General features: G+C 40.0%; 1 protein-coding gene across 21 annotated transcripts in view; it reads left to right on the top strand.

The window, feature by feature from the left end:
* Positions 1-16,150, top strand: part of LOC144966059 (uncharacterized) — an 83,535-nt gene extending 67,385 nt beyond the window's left edge. For 20 of the 21 annotated variants that reach the window (XM_078902095.1, XM_078902078.1, XM_078902079.1 and 17 more), the window contains 5 exons: positions 5,021-5,078; positions 7,035-7,106; positions 8,472-11,236; positions 13,941-14,015; positions 14,858-16,150. In XM_078902095.1, coding sequence (XP_078758221.1) covers positions 5,021-5,078; positions 7,035-7,106; positions 8,472-11,236; positions 13,941-14,015; positions 14,858-15,036 — 3,149 coding nt within the window. In that variant the 3' untranslated portion in view covers positions 15,037-16,150. Of the gene's footprint in view, positions 1-5,020; positions 5,079-7,034; positions 7,107-8,471; positions 11,237-13,940; positions 14,016-14,699; positions 14,817-14,857 lie in introns of those variants that run through there. The other variant, XM_078902096.1, reaches the window with a different exon arrangement.
* The last annotated feature ends 707 nt before the right edge of the window (positions 16,151-16,857 follow it).

Genomic DNA, 16,857 nt, shown 5'->3' with positions numbered 1-16,857 from the left:
GATTGCTATGTACTGTCTGTGCTGCTATATGGTTGTGAGAGCTGGACCATAAACAAGACCATGGTTAAAAGACTGGAGGCAGTGGAAATGTGGTTTTACAGAAGAATGATGAGGGTGTCATGGATGGAAAGGATAAGAAATGAAGAAATTTTAGAAATGGCAAACAGAAAAAGATCACTGATAACAAAAATCATCAAACGCCAAATGGAATTTTTAGGACACATTATCCGCCACCCTGGTTTGGAAATACTCGCCTTGACTGGAAAGATGAATGGAAAAAGAATAAGAGGAAGACAAAGAATAACGTATTTGAAAGGGATAAGAACTTGGACAGATGAAGCTGAGAAAGGTGGCGCTGCTTTAATAGAATTGGCAAGAGATAGATCAGCTTGGCGGAAGATGACCTCCGACGTCTGCTTCAGATATGGAACTACATGAGATGATATATATATATATATATATATATATATATATATATATATATATATATATATATATATATATATATATATATATATATATATATATATATATATATATATATATATATATTGACGGCTATGAAAAAATACACCTTTTGATCTCTTGAATTTGGGAATTTGAAACGAGTTGTCATGGTCGCTTCCATACCTTTAGACAGAGCACATGTTGAGAACAATTTCGAAATTTCAAACACAGTAATTCAAGAACACGTCAATGATACCCCTCCGATGACCTCAACACCCCTCCGATTACCTCAAAACCCATCCGATGACCTCAACACCCCTCCGATTACCTCAAAACCCATCCGATGACCTCAACACCCCTCCGATTACCTCAACACCCCTCCGATTACCTCAACACCCCTCCGATGACCTCAACACCCCTCCGATGACCTCAACACCCCTCCGATGACCTCAACACCCCTCCGATGACCTCAACACCCCTCCGATGACCTCAAACCTTTCCGATTACCTCAAACCCTCCGATGACCTCAAACCCCTCCGATGACCTCAAAACCCTCGATGACCTCAAAACTTTCCCAATTACTCAAACCCCTCCGATACCTCAACACCCCTCCGATACCTCAAACCCCTCCGATACCTCAAACCCTCCGATTACCTCACACCCCTCCGATACCTCAACACCCCTCCGATGACCTTAAAACCCATCCGATTACCTCAACACCCCTCCGATTACCTCAAAACCCCTCCGATTACCTCAAAACCCATCCGATTACCTCAACACCCCTCCGATTACCTCAACACCCTCCGATTACCTCAACTCACCCCTCCGATACCTCAAAACCATCCGATTACCTCAACACCCTCCGATTACCTCAAAACCCATCCGATACCTCAACACCCCTCCGATACCTCAACACCCTCCGATACCTCAACACCCCTCCGATTACCCAAATCACACCCTCCGATGACCCAAAACCCATCGATTACCTCAACACCCCTCCGATTACCTCAAAACCATCCGATGACCTCAACACCCCTCCAATTACCTCAAAACCCTCCGATGACCTCAAACCCCTCCGATACCTCAAACCCATCCGATGACCTCAACACCCCTCCGATTACTCAAAACCCATCCGATGACCTCAACACCCTCCGATACCTCAAAACCCTCCGATGACCTCAACATCCCTCCGATACCTCAAAACCCTCGATTACCTCAACACCCCTCCGATACCTCAAAACCCTCCGATGACCTCAACATCCTCCGATACCTCAAAACCATCCATGACCTCAACACCCCTCCAAATTACCTCAAAACCCATCCGATGACCTCAACACCCCTCCGATTACCTCAAAACCCATCCGATTGCCTCAAAACCCATCCGATTACCTCAACACCCCTCCGATTACCTCAACACCCTCCGATTACCTCAACACCCCTCCGATTACCTCAAAACCCATCCGATTACCTCAACACCCCTCCGATTACCTCAAAACCCATCCGATTACCTCAACACCCCTCCGATTACTTCAAAACCCATCCGATGACCTCAACACCCCTCCGATTACCTCAAAACCCATCCGATGACCTCAACACCCCTCCGATTACCTCAAAACCCATCTGTTGACCTCAACACCCCTCCGATTACCTCAAAACCCATCCGATGACCTCAACACCCCTCCGATTACCTCAAAACCCACCCGATGACCTCAACACCCCTCCGATTACCTCAACACCCTCCGATACCTCAAAACCCATCCGATGACCTCAACACCCATCCGATACCTCAACACCCTCCGATGACCTCAACACCCCTCCGATTACCTCAAACCCATCCGATGACCTCAACACCCTCGATGACCTCAACACCCCTCCGATTACCTCAACACCCATCCGATGACCTCAACACCCCTCCGATGACCTCAACACCCCTCCGATGACCTCAACACCCTCCGATGACCTCAACACCCTCCGATGACCTCAACATCCCTCCGATGACCTCAAAACCCTCCGATGACCTCAACACCCTCCGATGACCTCAAACCCCTCCGATGACCTCAAACACCCCTCCGATGACCTCAACACCCATCCGATGACCTCAACACCCTCCATGACCTCAACCCCTCGATGACCTCAACACCCCTCGATGACCTCAAAACCCTCCGATGACCTCAAAACCCCTCCGATGACCTCAACACCCATCCGATGACCTCAACACCCCTCCGATGACCTCAAACCCCTCCGATGCCTCAAACCTCCGATGACCTCAAATCCATCCAATACCTCAAAACCCTTCGATGACCTCAACACCCCTCCGATGACCTCAAAACCCATCCGATGACCTCAACACCCTTCCGATGACCTCAAAACCCATCGATGACCTCAACACCCATCCGATTACCTCAAAACCCATCCGATGACCTCAACACCCATCCGATTGACCTCAACACCCCTCGATGACCTCAACACCCCTCCGATGACTTTAAAACCCTCGATGAACTCAACACCCTCCGATGACCTCAACACCCATCGATGACCTCAACCACCCTCCGATTACCTCAAAACCCATCCGATGACCTCAACACCCATCCAATGACCTCAAACCCCTCCGATGACCTCAACCCCCCTCCGATGACCTCAACACCCATCCGATGACCTCAACACCCCTCCGATTACCTCAAAACCCATCCGATGACCTCAACACGCATCCGATGACCTCAAAACCCCTCCGATGACCTCAACATCCCTCCGATGACCTCAAAACCCTTCAGATGACCTCAACACCCCTCCGATGACCTCAAAACCCCTCCGATGACCTCAACACTCCTCCGATGACCTCAAAATCTATCCAATGAACTCAACACCCATCCAATGACCTCAAAACCCCTTCGATGACCTCAACACCCCTCCGATGACCTCAAAACCCCTCCGATGACCTCAAAACCCCTCCGATGACCTCAACACCCATCCGATGACCTCAACACCCCTCCGATGACCTCAAAACCCCTCCGATGACCTCAACACCCATCCGATGACCTCAAAATCCATCCAATGACCTCAAAACCCTTCCGATGACCTCAACACCCCTCCGATGACCTCAAAACCCATCCGATGACCTCAACACTCCTCCGATGACCTCAAAACCCATCCGATGACCTCAACACCCATCCGATTACCTCAAAACCCATCCGATGACCTCAACACCCATCCGATGACCTCAACACCCCTCCGATGACCTCAACACCCCTCCGATGACTTTAAAACCCCTCCGATGAACTCAACACCCCTCCGATGACCTCAACACCCATCTGATGACCTCAACACCCCTCCGATTACCTCAAAACCCATCCGATGACCTCAACACCCATCCAATGACCTCAAAACCCCTCCGATGACCTCAAAACCCCTCCGATGACCTCAACACCCATCCGATGACCTCAACACCCCTCCGATTACCTCAAAACCCATCCGATGACCTCAACACCCATCCGATGACCTCAAAACCCCTCCGATGACCTCAACACCCATCCGATGACCTCAACACCCATCCGATGACCTCAACACCCCTCCGATGACCTCAACATCCCTCCGATGACCTCAACACTCCTCCGATGACCTCAAAACCCCTCTGATGACCTCAAAACCCCTCCGATGACCTCAACACCCATCCGATGACCTCAACACCCCTCCGATGACCTCAACACCCCTCAGATGACCTCAACACCCATCCGATGACCTCAACACCCCTCCGATGACCTCAACACCCATCCGATGACCTCAAACCCCCTCAGATGACCTCACCCATGTTATTTCTCATCAAAATTTATCCTATCCGTATTGTACACCAACGGTTAACGATTGACCGACATCTAAATATTTGACCATAAGAATTAATTATCATTGTGGTCAAGATATCATTACAAGTCTCAATCTATTTCTAGCCAAACCGGATGTATATAAGAGAAAAATAACTTCTTGAACTCCCAAGTTTAGGGACGCCTCACTTATTGTTGCTATAGTAAAATCGGGTTTTCCCGTTAGGGACGCCTCACTTATTGTTGCTATAGTAAAATCGGGTTTTCCCGAAAGCGAGAGAGGTAGTGTAATAACAATATGTCCGTTCCCATCATCTTGTTCATCAATACATCATACCGTGATGAGACGATGGCTTACATATGTCATGATATTTTTTCTCTTTTCCTTGCTTCAATTCGCTTAGTGTCCATTTAGATGGAGTAAGCGGAAGTCAGTTGCGTTCCTACTTAAATCAAAAAATAAGCAATGGGAGCGATCTATATTCATGTTTTCGTCCAACCAGGTCATCAATCACATGATTTGCTGCACTCCAACGATAGAATATTTCTTAACAAATGTAAACACGCTGCTTTGTTTACAAATGTTATAAACATACCCATGTGTCAAGCTGAATCAAATGGCCAATTGTGATGTTGGATATTTAAAAAGCTTTGAACACTTTGCACTAAGTGGGCCACTTTGAGCACATTTTGCAATGTGACCGATGACCTCGAGTTAATATATAGCTCATGCCAATTAATGTTTGTTCATCCCACAGACCTTTCTCAACGAACCCACGGCAAAGCGACGAGAAGCTACGAGGAAAGCTATCTCAGGTTTGTCCACTTGGATCTCACTAAATTTACTTTTTTTTCTTGTTTTATTTTTAAAACCTTAGGTAGATGAGGCATCCAAATTTCAGCTACCTTGTTATTTTTCTATAATAATAAATAGATTTTATAATTGTTTTATAATACTAGAGAAAAAAGTCATGTTTTTCAAGTTTCATAGATGCTGTTTATTGTATTTATTTGTCAAACAACTAAGCTCCCTGTCAAGAGCTTTCTTCAATTCATTAACTTGATTCGTATTTTTTTATTTAAAACGTTAAACTATGACATGTTTTGGGAGTCCGGAATACAAAAAGATGCATTCTTCCTACTTGAGTAAAAGGCCTTGAAATGAATATCGTGAGATCATCTCCACGCGTGGATGTAACGGTGAAATATTCCAAAAACGTATTTCATTGTATTGAAGTGGTCAAGGCCGTGGTCTAATTGATAAAATGGAATGAAATCACCCCTCTCTCTTTATCACAAAATCACCCCTCTCTCTGTATCACAAAATCACCCTTCTCTCTTTATCACAAAATCATCTACAACTAAACATTAACACTCTTTTATTGTAAGGACAGTTTATAAATGGAATGGTTTAACATTCAAAATCAAAGACCCTAACACAAACCCACTTCAAAATGCCATTGATTGAGTTCGTGACCTCTAGAATTTAAATTATAGTTTATATATCAGGTAATATTCAGTGTAATTTTGATTGCTCCGCATACTATCCTCGAAATATCATTATAATATCAAGGAAGTTTTTAAATGCATCTATTTTGTTTAATCCCAATGCATTCACAAGTTTTTTGACTCACGCACAATTACATTGATAGATTGTGTTATAGCAATCCCGAGAAAAGACAAAGTAACACTTTCTATAATGATAATGATAATAATAATAATATTAATAATAAGAAGAATAACAAATATATAATAATAATAATAATAATAATAATAATAATAATAATAATAATAATAATAATAATAATAATAATAATAATAATAATAATAATAATAATAATGATGATATAATAATAATAATAATAATAATAATAATAATAATAATAATAATAATAATAATAATAATAATAATAATAATAATAATAATAATGATAATAATGTACATTTAGTAGAGTGCCTTCTATACAATTCCATCTCAAAACGCCTTACAATAAAAATCCAATTCGTTGAAAAATGATAACATTATAAAACACAGCATAAATAGCACGACAGATTACATGAATATAAAATAATACCTATGAGTAAAAGAATTTTTCGAAAAGTATGTTTTAAAACACGCTTTATGTGTCGTGCATTGTTTGCTGTTGTCTGATAAACTACAATCACGTTCAATGAAAATGTAAACAAAAACAAAATTACGTTGTCAAGAAAACTCCTCCATAAAATATCGATGGATTAAAATGACCATCATCTTGTCAAAACTGTCAAACCTGGGATTTTGTTAACGATTTCCTCGAAGTCCCAGGTTTGAGAGTTTTTGGATAAGATGAGTCTCATTTTAATCCATCAATATTTTTAAAATTCTAAAATTGAACTTTATATAGCGCATTATCCAATAAATGTGCTCAAAGCGCTTTACATTGGGTCCCTTGTCAACAGCAACATTTAACATGTAGGACGGGACATGACTCCTGTTAGACAAAATTACAATTTTTCGGACAAAGACAACGCTGTTAACGGCCAGGTACTCATTTTACACATGAGTATGGTGAGAGAATGAGAGTAAAGAGCCTTTTCCAAGGACTCAAATATGCGCCGAGCGCGAGGCTCGAACCCAGGACCTTCCGATCAGAAAGCGAGTGTCATACCACAAGACCACATAGACGCAAAATATTTAAAGAACGAGTTTTCTGGCTAATTTTCTTATGTGTGTTTTTTGTTCAGAGTACGGTAGCGTGAGTATAGACAAATAAAGATGTACTTTTTCAACAGGTCAAATAAATTTGCGAGTTCTTGGGCACAAGTAAGGGCAGATAACCCAGCCTTCCATGAGCTATCACCAGAGTAAGTAACCATTTTTAACATTTATATTTTAAATATTTTGTTTAATTGTTTAGTAAAAAAAAAATCGAAACCAACAACAATACTAATAATAATAATAATAATAATAATAATAATAATAATAATAATAATAATATAATAATAATAATAATAATAATAATAATAATAATAATAATAATAATAATAATAATAATAATAATAATAATAATAATAATAATAATAATAATAATAATAATAATAATAATGATAATAATAATAATAATGATAATAATAATAATAATAATAATAATAATAATAATAATATAATAATAATAATAATAATAATAATAATAATAATAATAATAATAATAATAATAATAATAATAATAATAATAATAATAATAATAATAGTAATAATAATAATAATAATTAGAGGAAATTGGTCGTTTTTAAATGCCAATGATATAGAGATTATAATTTTTCCCTTGAATAAAAAAAAATTCAATTTGAAGAATTTTTTTTTCTTTAAACTATTGATTGGAGCTGTTTAAAACAATATGCCTTTACGTGAGTGGAGGGAAGGGATGATATGTTACGGGATAACATTGTTGGATAAATAGATTTAGAATGTGTCTGAGTCACCATGCAAACATTTCAGACATGAAAATATAAATACGATTCTAATAACAAATGAATAACAAATTTTGAAGCCTATTGGGCATGGCCTATCCGTGACAATGCGCTATATAAATGTTTTTATTTATATTAATGTTTACTTGATTCACGCGAACACTAGATATTCGACATCTGAATGGAAGTGTTCCATAATACGTTATAGATTGTTCATGATTTACGTCATAGGGAATGAGATTAGCGGAAGAGTAGCGTCCCTTGATTGGACGTCACCCATAGTCTGTGACGTCACCGCGGAAGCGAGGACGAGAGACGTATGCGCACAACCAACATGACGTTCTCTCTCTAATAACTTTTCCGCCGGTGACGTCACAGACTATGGGTGACGTCCAATCAAGGGACGCTACTCTTCCGCTAATCTCATTCCCTATTGTTTCATCTGTGCACATTTGTACTTTTAAAATTGTCTGCATTTTACAACAAGAAGGTTCACAGAAACCACAGATGTAGATCTGATATAAACATTATAGATTTTTTAACCAATTAAAATTGACTAATTTGGTGCTGGCAACCAGACCAACAGTTATTTCTTCTATATATTTTGAGCATTTTATTTTTTTCCTTGATGTCTTAGGAGAAACCCTAAAGATAAATCTACACCAGACGTATATGCTCTTAATGAGAACGTGTTTCGGCGTCAAAATATTTTGTTAAATTGTTATCAGAAAGATTTAATTATCTTTTTTTATCATTCAGTGGGTCACCATTAACGGCCAGAAAGCTACGCCAGAAAGATCATCACTCCCCCGACTCCAACACCAAGGTCAATTCAACGCGGGACTCCAGCCCGAGTACTCACGAAGACATCAGGAAAGAACACAAAAAGCCAGTCACGAATCATGTTCGGGGTCGGTCGCACCACAAGACACGGACGAAAACAAGGTTGAAATTTGCCGATGAGAATAACAATGGGCTAAGCCCTGGCAGAGCGTACACGAGTGGGGAAGAAAGTGGTGGCGATCAGGGGAGTCCCACCTCGGAACAAAGGGAGAGAAAAGTGTCCAAAAAGAGGGAATGGGTCGAAAGCGTGGTAGTTCCCCCTTATGAAAAACCTCCACCAAAATACGTTTCGTTACGGTACCTGGATAGCCTTACGTTTAAACCAAGTATCAATACGGGAAAAGAGGTTTTCCAAACGTATGTGGTCAAGGAGAAAAAGCCAGTCAGAGGAAAAACTGCTGATCAAAATAGGAGTTTCTCAGACAATGAAGAAGGCTATGAATCTCCGTTTTATGATTCAACATACTCCCAAGATGAGTCTGACGACAATTCTCAAGAGAGGCCAAAGAAAGAGCCGTTCTTAAATCGACGAGAAGCAATAAAGTATATCAAAATGACCAATGTCTACGGCAGCGATGCTTATAAAAACCAAAGGAAAGAGTGGTTTATACAAAAGTTTGCCCAAGTCCAGGAAACGAAAGCTAAATATGAAGCTGAACAAAAACGAGAAGAGAAAAGGAAACGACAAGAGGATTTGAAAAAACAGAACCAGCAGTTGAATTATGTAAGGAAAAAGTTTAGAAAAGAGCAGGAGCATCGCTTTCGAACTCAATACGTCACAGCTAGGGTTTTAGAATACGAACACGTGAACAGACACGTCTACGGTTTACCTGAGGACTTCCTTGACCTTGCTAACGACTTGAATCGAGAAGATGGCGACGACGAAAACACGGCATCGAAGCAAAATACCGAAAGTCAGGAAAATATGTCACATCCTAAAGACAAACATTCAAAACCACCTTCAAAGCAAGTCAATAAAACTTCACCAGCTGCCAAAGGTTCCCCAAACAAAAGAGACGGTAAGAAAGCGAACAGCTCACCTTCAAGAGAAGATATAAAGAAGAAGAAAGAAGAAGAAGAGGCAATGGCCGCTTTAGCAAAAGCGCGTGAAAATCAGAAAACGTGGTATGCCCAACCCAATTCTCGGCCCATCAGTCCAGCGACTGACAGTAAATCACACGCGTCTCATGCAAGTTCCGGATATGAGAGTGAGAAACAGCTGTTGGCTCACTCTGAAAACGGTTCACAACCCGCAGGTACAGATAGAATAACAAATGATAATGAATCCGACAAAGGAAGTAGTAAAAATCGTAATGCACAGAATGTTCCAATACATAACAAAAACAAGCACAATCAAGCAGCTCAGAAGCGACTAGAATCTCAAAAAGGCATTTATGCTGCAGAAAATACAACACGACAGTTAAAACATCCGCCTCGACAACAAGACACTAAACAGAAAACACATGTAAATAGTTCTCACCAATCCAAGCCTAAACAGTACACCCCGCGTCAGACAAATCATACGGGAGGAAAACTCAACAAGACGTCCCAGTCAAACAGGAAGTCAAGAGAGGAAGAACCTTGTGCCAAAAATACGCATGTAACCACCGACGATTCTCTCAAAGAAAACAATCCTGGACAAGATAATTCCTACCCCACAACTAAAAAGTCAGACACCATTAAAGATAGTAACTCTAAACCAATGAACCTCCCAAGCAACCAGTCCCATGCCCAAATAGACGGACTGACCGATGCGAATTTCAAATCGTCTAAAGTCGCTCTATCGACCAAAGAAAGTACTGACAAGTCATCACATGACCAAAATAACAATAAAAACACGAATCAAGGATCAGCAAAAAAGATTGGAGAAGTGTCTAATAATTCAATGTCCAATAAGGTTGAGGGCCTTGGATTAAGTTCGAATAGGTCAAAGCAAGACTCTGAAAATAGAAATCAACACGCGGCTACTAGTAATAATCAAGGTGCTAATTCAAATTCAAATGTTAAGCCAATCCAACAAGGAAAGGGTACGGGTATTGAAGATCAGAGCAATAATAAACCGGAAACAAAATTAGGAATTAAAGATTCAAAAATTGACCAAACCAAATCTGACCAAAAAGCAGACGATCAGGACAGTAAAATTACCCCAACAACAAAATCCACGGTACAAACGGCCGAAGGTCAAATGAAATCAACAAAACAACCCATGTCAACTCCCGCTTCAAAAACGCTTCCAAACAAAGACGCAAATCAAACAAATTCTATATCTCCCTCTTCCACCCAAAAAACACAAAACGCATCTCACCCAAACAAAAATACCCCAAAGATTGTTACTTATGAAGACCTCGAAGATTTCCCCAATCAAAGCGCACATCCAGCCAAATCTGACACAACCTCTGGTGTTCGCAAAGACTCCTTGAACTCGTCTAGACTATCTCAAACTCATCAAAGCCCTCCAAAGAAGAACACAACAGTGGCTTTTGCCAGTGAGGGTGGCCGTAGGAAATCACGTGCAGAGTCGATAAAATCAGACAAAGATTTGAAAAGCAAGCCGAATAAAAAGGAAACGGTTGCAGATCGAATGTTTAACATCAAGACGGGCCCGACCTGGGACCCAAACAGAAAGACTCCAAAAATGGAGGGAATCGATACAGTCGTTCTCACTTCCAAGGATAAAAAAGGTATTTCTATTCAGTATCCTCCTCCTCCTCCTCCTCCTCCTCCTCCTCCTCCTCCTACTACTACTACTACTCCTTCTCCTCTTCATTCTCCTCCTCCTCCTCCTTCTTCTTCTTCTTCTCTTCCTTCTCCTCCTCCTCCTCCTCCTCCCCCTCCTTCTTCTTCTCTTCCTTCTCCTCCTCCTTCTTCTTCTTCTTCTTCTTCTTCTTCTTCTTCTTCTTCTTCTTCTTCTTCTCTTCCTTCTCCTCCTCCTCCTTCTCCTCCTCCTCCTCCACCTCCTCCTCCTTCTCCTCCTCCTCCTTCTCCTCTTCCTCCTCCTACTCCTCCTCCTCCTCTTCCTTCTCTTCCTCCTCCTACTCCTCCTCCTCCTCCTCCTCCTCCTCCTCCTCCTCCTCCTTATCCTCCTCCTCCTTCTTCTTCTTCTTCTTCTTATTCTTCTTCTTTTACTACTTCTTCTTTGTCTTCATTATGATGAGGACAACCATGGTTGGTGTCTATATCTTGAATGCGATAAAATTCTCATAGAGATCTTGAAGCAGGTTTAAAGAAAAGCAGGAAATTCTTGACATGAAATTTCTGCGGTTTTATTTAATTATTTTTTTCTATTATGTCTGATCTACTCTGTAAAGAATTACGAATATATGCCAAAATGCTTTTGATAACACTTGTTTAGCTCAAATATCGATGGGGTAAAATGATCCCTAACTTGTCAAACTAAATAACAGACCGCCATCTTCTACCCCTTGTCCTGGTTTGTAAACAAATTAAATCATAGTGGAAAGGACCAAAACCACGCCCCTTGACTTGATTGGGACGCTCGGACAGTCGTTATAAATAATTGAGCTCTTATATAGCTTAATACCCACTAAACGTGCTCAAAGCGCTTTACAAGGGGTCCCTGGTCAACAGCAACATTTAACATGTAGGACGGGACATGAAGCCTGTTAGGCGATATTACAATTTTTCGGACAAAGTCAACGCTGTTAACGGCCAGGTACTCATTTTACACCCGAGTACGGTGAGAGACTGTGAGTAAAGAGCCTTTTCCAAGGACTTAACAATTCGCCGAGCGCGAGGTTCGAACCCAGGACCTTCCGATTCGAAAGCGAGTGTCATACCACTGGACCACATAGCCGCACAGTTATCCAGTAAACAGTGGCAGGAATTGTCTAAACAAGGCAAACTACTCATGCATGACCATCGTGGATATCTATGGTTTAAGTAAAACACTCACCTGCTTCATCCACAGTGGTTGAGAGAATACAATGAGAACTACTCACCCGACTGGCGTTCTAAAACCAATAACAAAGAGCAGTGTGGCGTCAGTTCCATTCATTCTATCATTAGTAAACAACCAGCTTAGTTTGTCCGAGCGAGTTGAAGGTGTGTCGCGAATCCTGTGGACTGGTCACTGTTGAATTAACCAGTTGATTTTTGACCAATCAAAACATGGAATTTGTGACATAACTTCGATCTATCTATAAACAATAACGTGAATGAAATCGACCTCTCTCTGATCATTGTTATTGTTTTTATACCGCCAAATGGATGACTAGTTATCACACGAGTTTCTCGATTATACTATAAACGATTAAGTTTACACATTGAATTATGTGTTGGTTCTATTGATCAAGCGGTAGAACAGTGGGTATTTTACTTAGACACCTGCCATCGATAGTAAAACATGTGTAGTTCACTATGTGTACCAATCACTGTCATTGTTTACATTATAGATAGTATACGCTTGGCTAAGAAGCTCATAACATTGCCATCCGGAAGTATAACGGACCAACACACAAAATTGTGTGTATCCATGAAATTTTATAGTCAGGTTAATACAGTTCAGTGAGCATTACTTATAAACGCGGATGGCAAAAAACAATAACAAAGACCTGAATGACGTCATCTTCGAACTATCTATAACGACTGTCCAAGAGCCCTGGTTATCTCAGTGTCTATAGATAGTTCGAAGATGACGTCACTCAGGTCTTTGTTATTGTTTTTTGCCATCCGCGTTTATGAGTAATGCTCACTAAACTGTATTAACCAGACTATAAACGTTCATGGTTACACACCCTTTTGTGTGTTGGTCCATTATACTTCCGGGTGGCAATGTTGTGAGCTTCTTAGACAAGCGCACACTATCAATAGTCTGGTTATTATAGTTTAGTGAGAATTACTGATAAACATGGATGGCAAAAAAACACAATAACAAAGACCTGAGTGACGTCAAGTTCGTCCTATCTAAAGCGCCCAGTAGTATGAAAGTGATCCTTGATTCTACAAAGACAAACCATTTCTAAACATGTCATTATTATGGAAGACGATGCATTGGTCTCAGATCGTTCGTTTTTTCTTAAAGGGATCGTTTTTCAGGTTTTCCAACGACTTTGGATCTAAACTTGCTATAAGAGGGACATGCTATAGGGAATGGGATTAGGAAGAGTAGCGTCCCTTGATTGGACGTCACCCATAGTCTGTGACGTCACCGGCGGAAAAGTTATTAGAGAGAGAACGTCATGTTGGTTGTGCGCATGCGTCTCTCGTCCTCGCCAACATGACGTTCTCTCTCTAATAACTTTTCCGCCGGTGACGTCACAGACTATGGGTGACGTCCAATCAAGGGACGCTACTCTTCCGCTAATCTAATTCCCATATTAATGTGTGTAAAATTGGTTACTGAATAAAATTTGATTTCAATTTCAGGTCGTGATGTCAAGACCAGAAAAGACGTGAAAGACGTTGTAAAAGAAGCAGACAATTTGTTAAAAGTAAATACTAGTAAGTATGGCTTGATTCATTTTCAACATTCAAGGTGACAATAGTTTTCTTCCACCAAAATCAACAAGCACAAATTTTACCGCTAGAAACTCGAATGAATAAAATTGCAATCCAAACATTGAATTGAAGCCTCGGTTTGATTTACAAAGACAGATATTGTAGGAAGTTTAGGTTTCCCAGCTTTGTCGACAAAACGCGACGATTGAGAGATTATTAAAGACGAATGAGAGATCTGAATTTTACTCGAAGTCAACTCAATTCTGATTTGTATTCGATGGCGGAGAGAGTTGTTGAGTGTGACAGCCATTGTTGGTGTTTGGCCGGAAGTATTTTGACAATTTGAAAAGGGGGAACCTGAAAAGTCCACATTTTCTGTGTTTGTAAATTAAGTTGAATCAATTATTCTCTTTTATTATTGTTTTATTTTTGCCAACAATGTCATATAGTCAGTCCAATGGCTAAACACATTTGTCACGGCAGTGAAAGAAGTCGCGTGAAATTTCATTAACATAACTTTTGTTTCTTCAAATGACAAGGTCAGACGAAGAAGTTCTCGTCATAGAATGAGTCGTGTGATATCTCATCATTCATTAATTGTGTTTCTTTGGATGACAACGTCAGAATAGGCAGTTCTCGTCAGAGAGGTGGCGAGGTATCTCATCGTCACACATTTCAATTCTACAGATGACAGCGTCAGACGAGGCAGTTCCCGTCAGAGAAAAAGCCATGCGGTATTTTATTATCACAACTTTTGTTTCTACAGATGACAGCATCAGACGAGGCAGTTCCCGTCAGAGAAGAAGCCATACAGTATTTTATTATCACAACTTTTGTTTCTACAGATGACAGCGTCAGACGAGGCAGTTCCCGTCAGAGAAAAAGCCGTACGGTGTCGCCTGATTTGACGTTAGGATCGGACTTTGACGTGGATGATGATGACGAATTGGAGCAGGACGACATCTTTGAACGCCTTAGAAAGAAATACAGCATTGCCATAGACAGTGACGAGGAGAACATGTAGTTGTCTTAGAAAAATAAAAACGGAAGTTTAAGTTTAAAATCTTGGAAAAATCTTGAACAAATTTGCTTATAACAATTGGAAAAACAATACGTATTACTGGACGTTTCAGGCTCAAGACACTTCTTCAGCCAACAACAAAAGCAACTGAAAATGTATGTGAAACATTACCTATTAATTTGTCTTTGTTTGTGATTGACGAAGGGTTTAGAGCCTGGATTGCACCGTGTTTAGCATTTTGCTCTTTAAAATTATGTTATATTTATCTTGTTGTTTAGTACTTTAGTATCATTAATGGACTCTCACTTGTTCTTATAGTTTTTTAAAATCTTCATTTTTACAAGATTTACACCCTCGGCATTCAGACAAATGGGTTATTAATTAGTTAGTTGTCTTATGATGGAAACACCGGTATTTTAAAAATTGGCCAGAAAATTCATCCTTCAAACATCGAGCGTTTAAATCGATCGATATTTGAAGGACGAGTTTTTTTGGTCATTTTTTTAAATTCGAGCCTGTCCTTTCCAGAGTAAGGCAGAACAAGTTAATATGATTTGTTATAAATAAGGTCATTTCCCATAAACAATGGATTAAACAATAATTAACATAACAACTTCAAAAAAGAATAAAATATCACGGAACGTTTTGGACTCAATATCCTTCTTCAGTCAATAACAAATATAATGACATAAATTAAAACACAGACAATTGACTTGGAATTCACAACGACTACAGAAAAGGTCTCTGCACATCTTGTTGGATTAACTTGAGCCAAAAGTATATCGGGTGTTGCCGTTCTAACTATTTGTTATGCTGGAGAGAAGGTTTAATCCCGAAACGTTCCGAATGATATTTCTCTCTGTTCTTGATATTTTTGAGCCAATTTTTTTTTGATCAAACCTTTTTAAAGTCTACAAATGTATTTTTTTCATCAGCATAGTATTGAATGTGTTGTATAACTGGTTTGAGTCCCATTGCTGATTGGATCAAGATAGCTGTGATATTTGCCCAAAAAGTACTGGTCATTCATTATGATAAATTGATACGTCACGTCAAATTTAGAAAGAGTAGGAATAAAATGCTCTTTTGTGTCATTAAAATATCTAATCAAATCGAACTAAATGGTGTTGAGTTTTTAATTTGTTTCCTGTCTCAAAACGGGATTATGTCGGAGTGACATTAATATGGACCACTAATGTGATCTTAAAATACTGGTTCTAATTTCCTTGGAAGTGTGAAGCTATTCCTCCTTGGAATAGACCCTATGGGGTGAATAAAGGGAATTCAAGTTTATGTTTTTATTGATTTTGCAGCACTTGCAACACATTTAGGTAATATCAGCGCCAGTAAAAAGGAGGAAATGGGATAGTAAAAAAATATAGATTTAAATTTAAAAGCACACAAGAAAAATAAGAAAAAGGGGAATATATTTAAATTCTAAGAGCATACTATCAATGTGTTTGAGATCATCTAAAAGTCTCATCCAGACACCAGCACAGAATCCCAGTAAGAGGAACACGCTCAAATGCTTATAGTATACATTCAAAACAACACATATTAAAATACAGAACAAAGAGATGATTTCCAAGGAAAAATATCATCTCTCAAAACTTAACTGTACATTTGGACTGTTTCCCTCTCAGCCAAGAACTCCGACGAGGGAAAGAACAAAATCAATTAATCTCATTCCAAGACAAAGAGAGAAAGCAAAATGGAAAACAGATATGGGGTAAAGAAGACACAGCCCACTATGGGAGGTCAGGATATAGGGGTATAGAATACACAGTAAGAGGCCTCCCTGCCCACTATGGGAGTTCAGGAACC

This window comes from Berghia stephanieae, chromosome 2 (assembly GCF_034508935.2).
Source record: "Berghia stephanieae isolate SIO BIC M18660-M18661 chromosome 2, UCSD_Bste_1.3, whole genome shotgun sequence".
Lineage (NCBI taxonomy): Eukaryota > Metazoa > Mollusca > Gastropoda > Nudibranchia > Aeolidiidae > Berghia > Berghia stephanieae.
The sequence above is the reverse complement of the archived record's forward strand: the minus strand, read 5'-3'. Positions and strand labels throughout refer to the sequence as shown.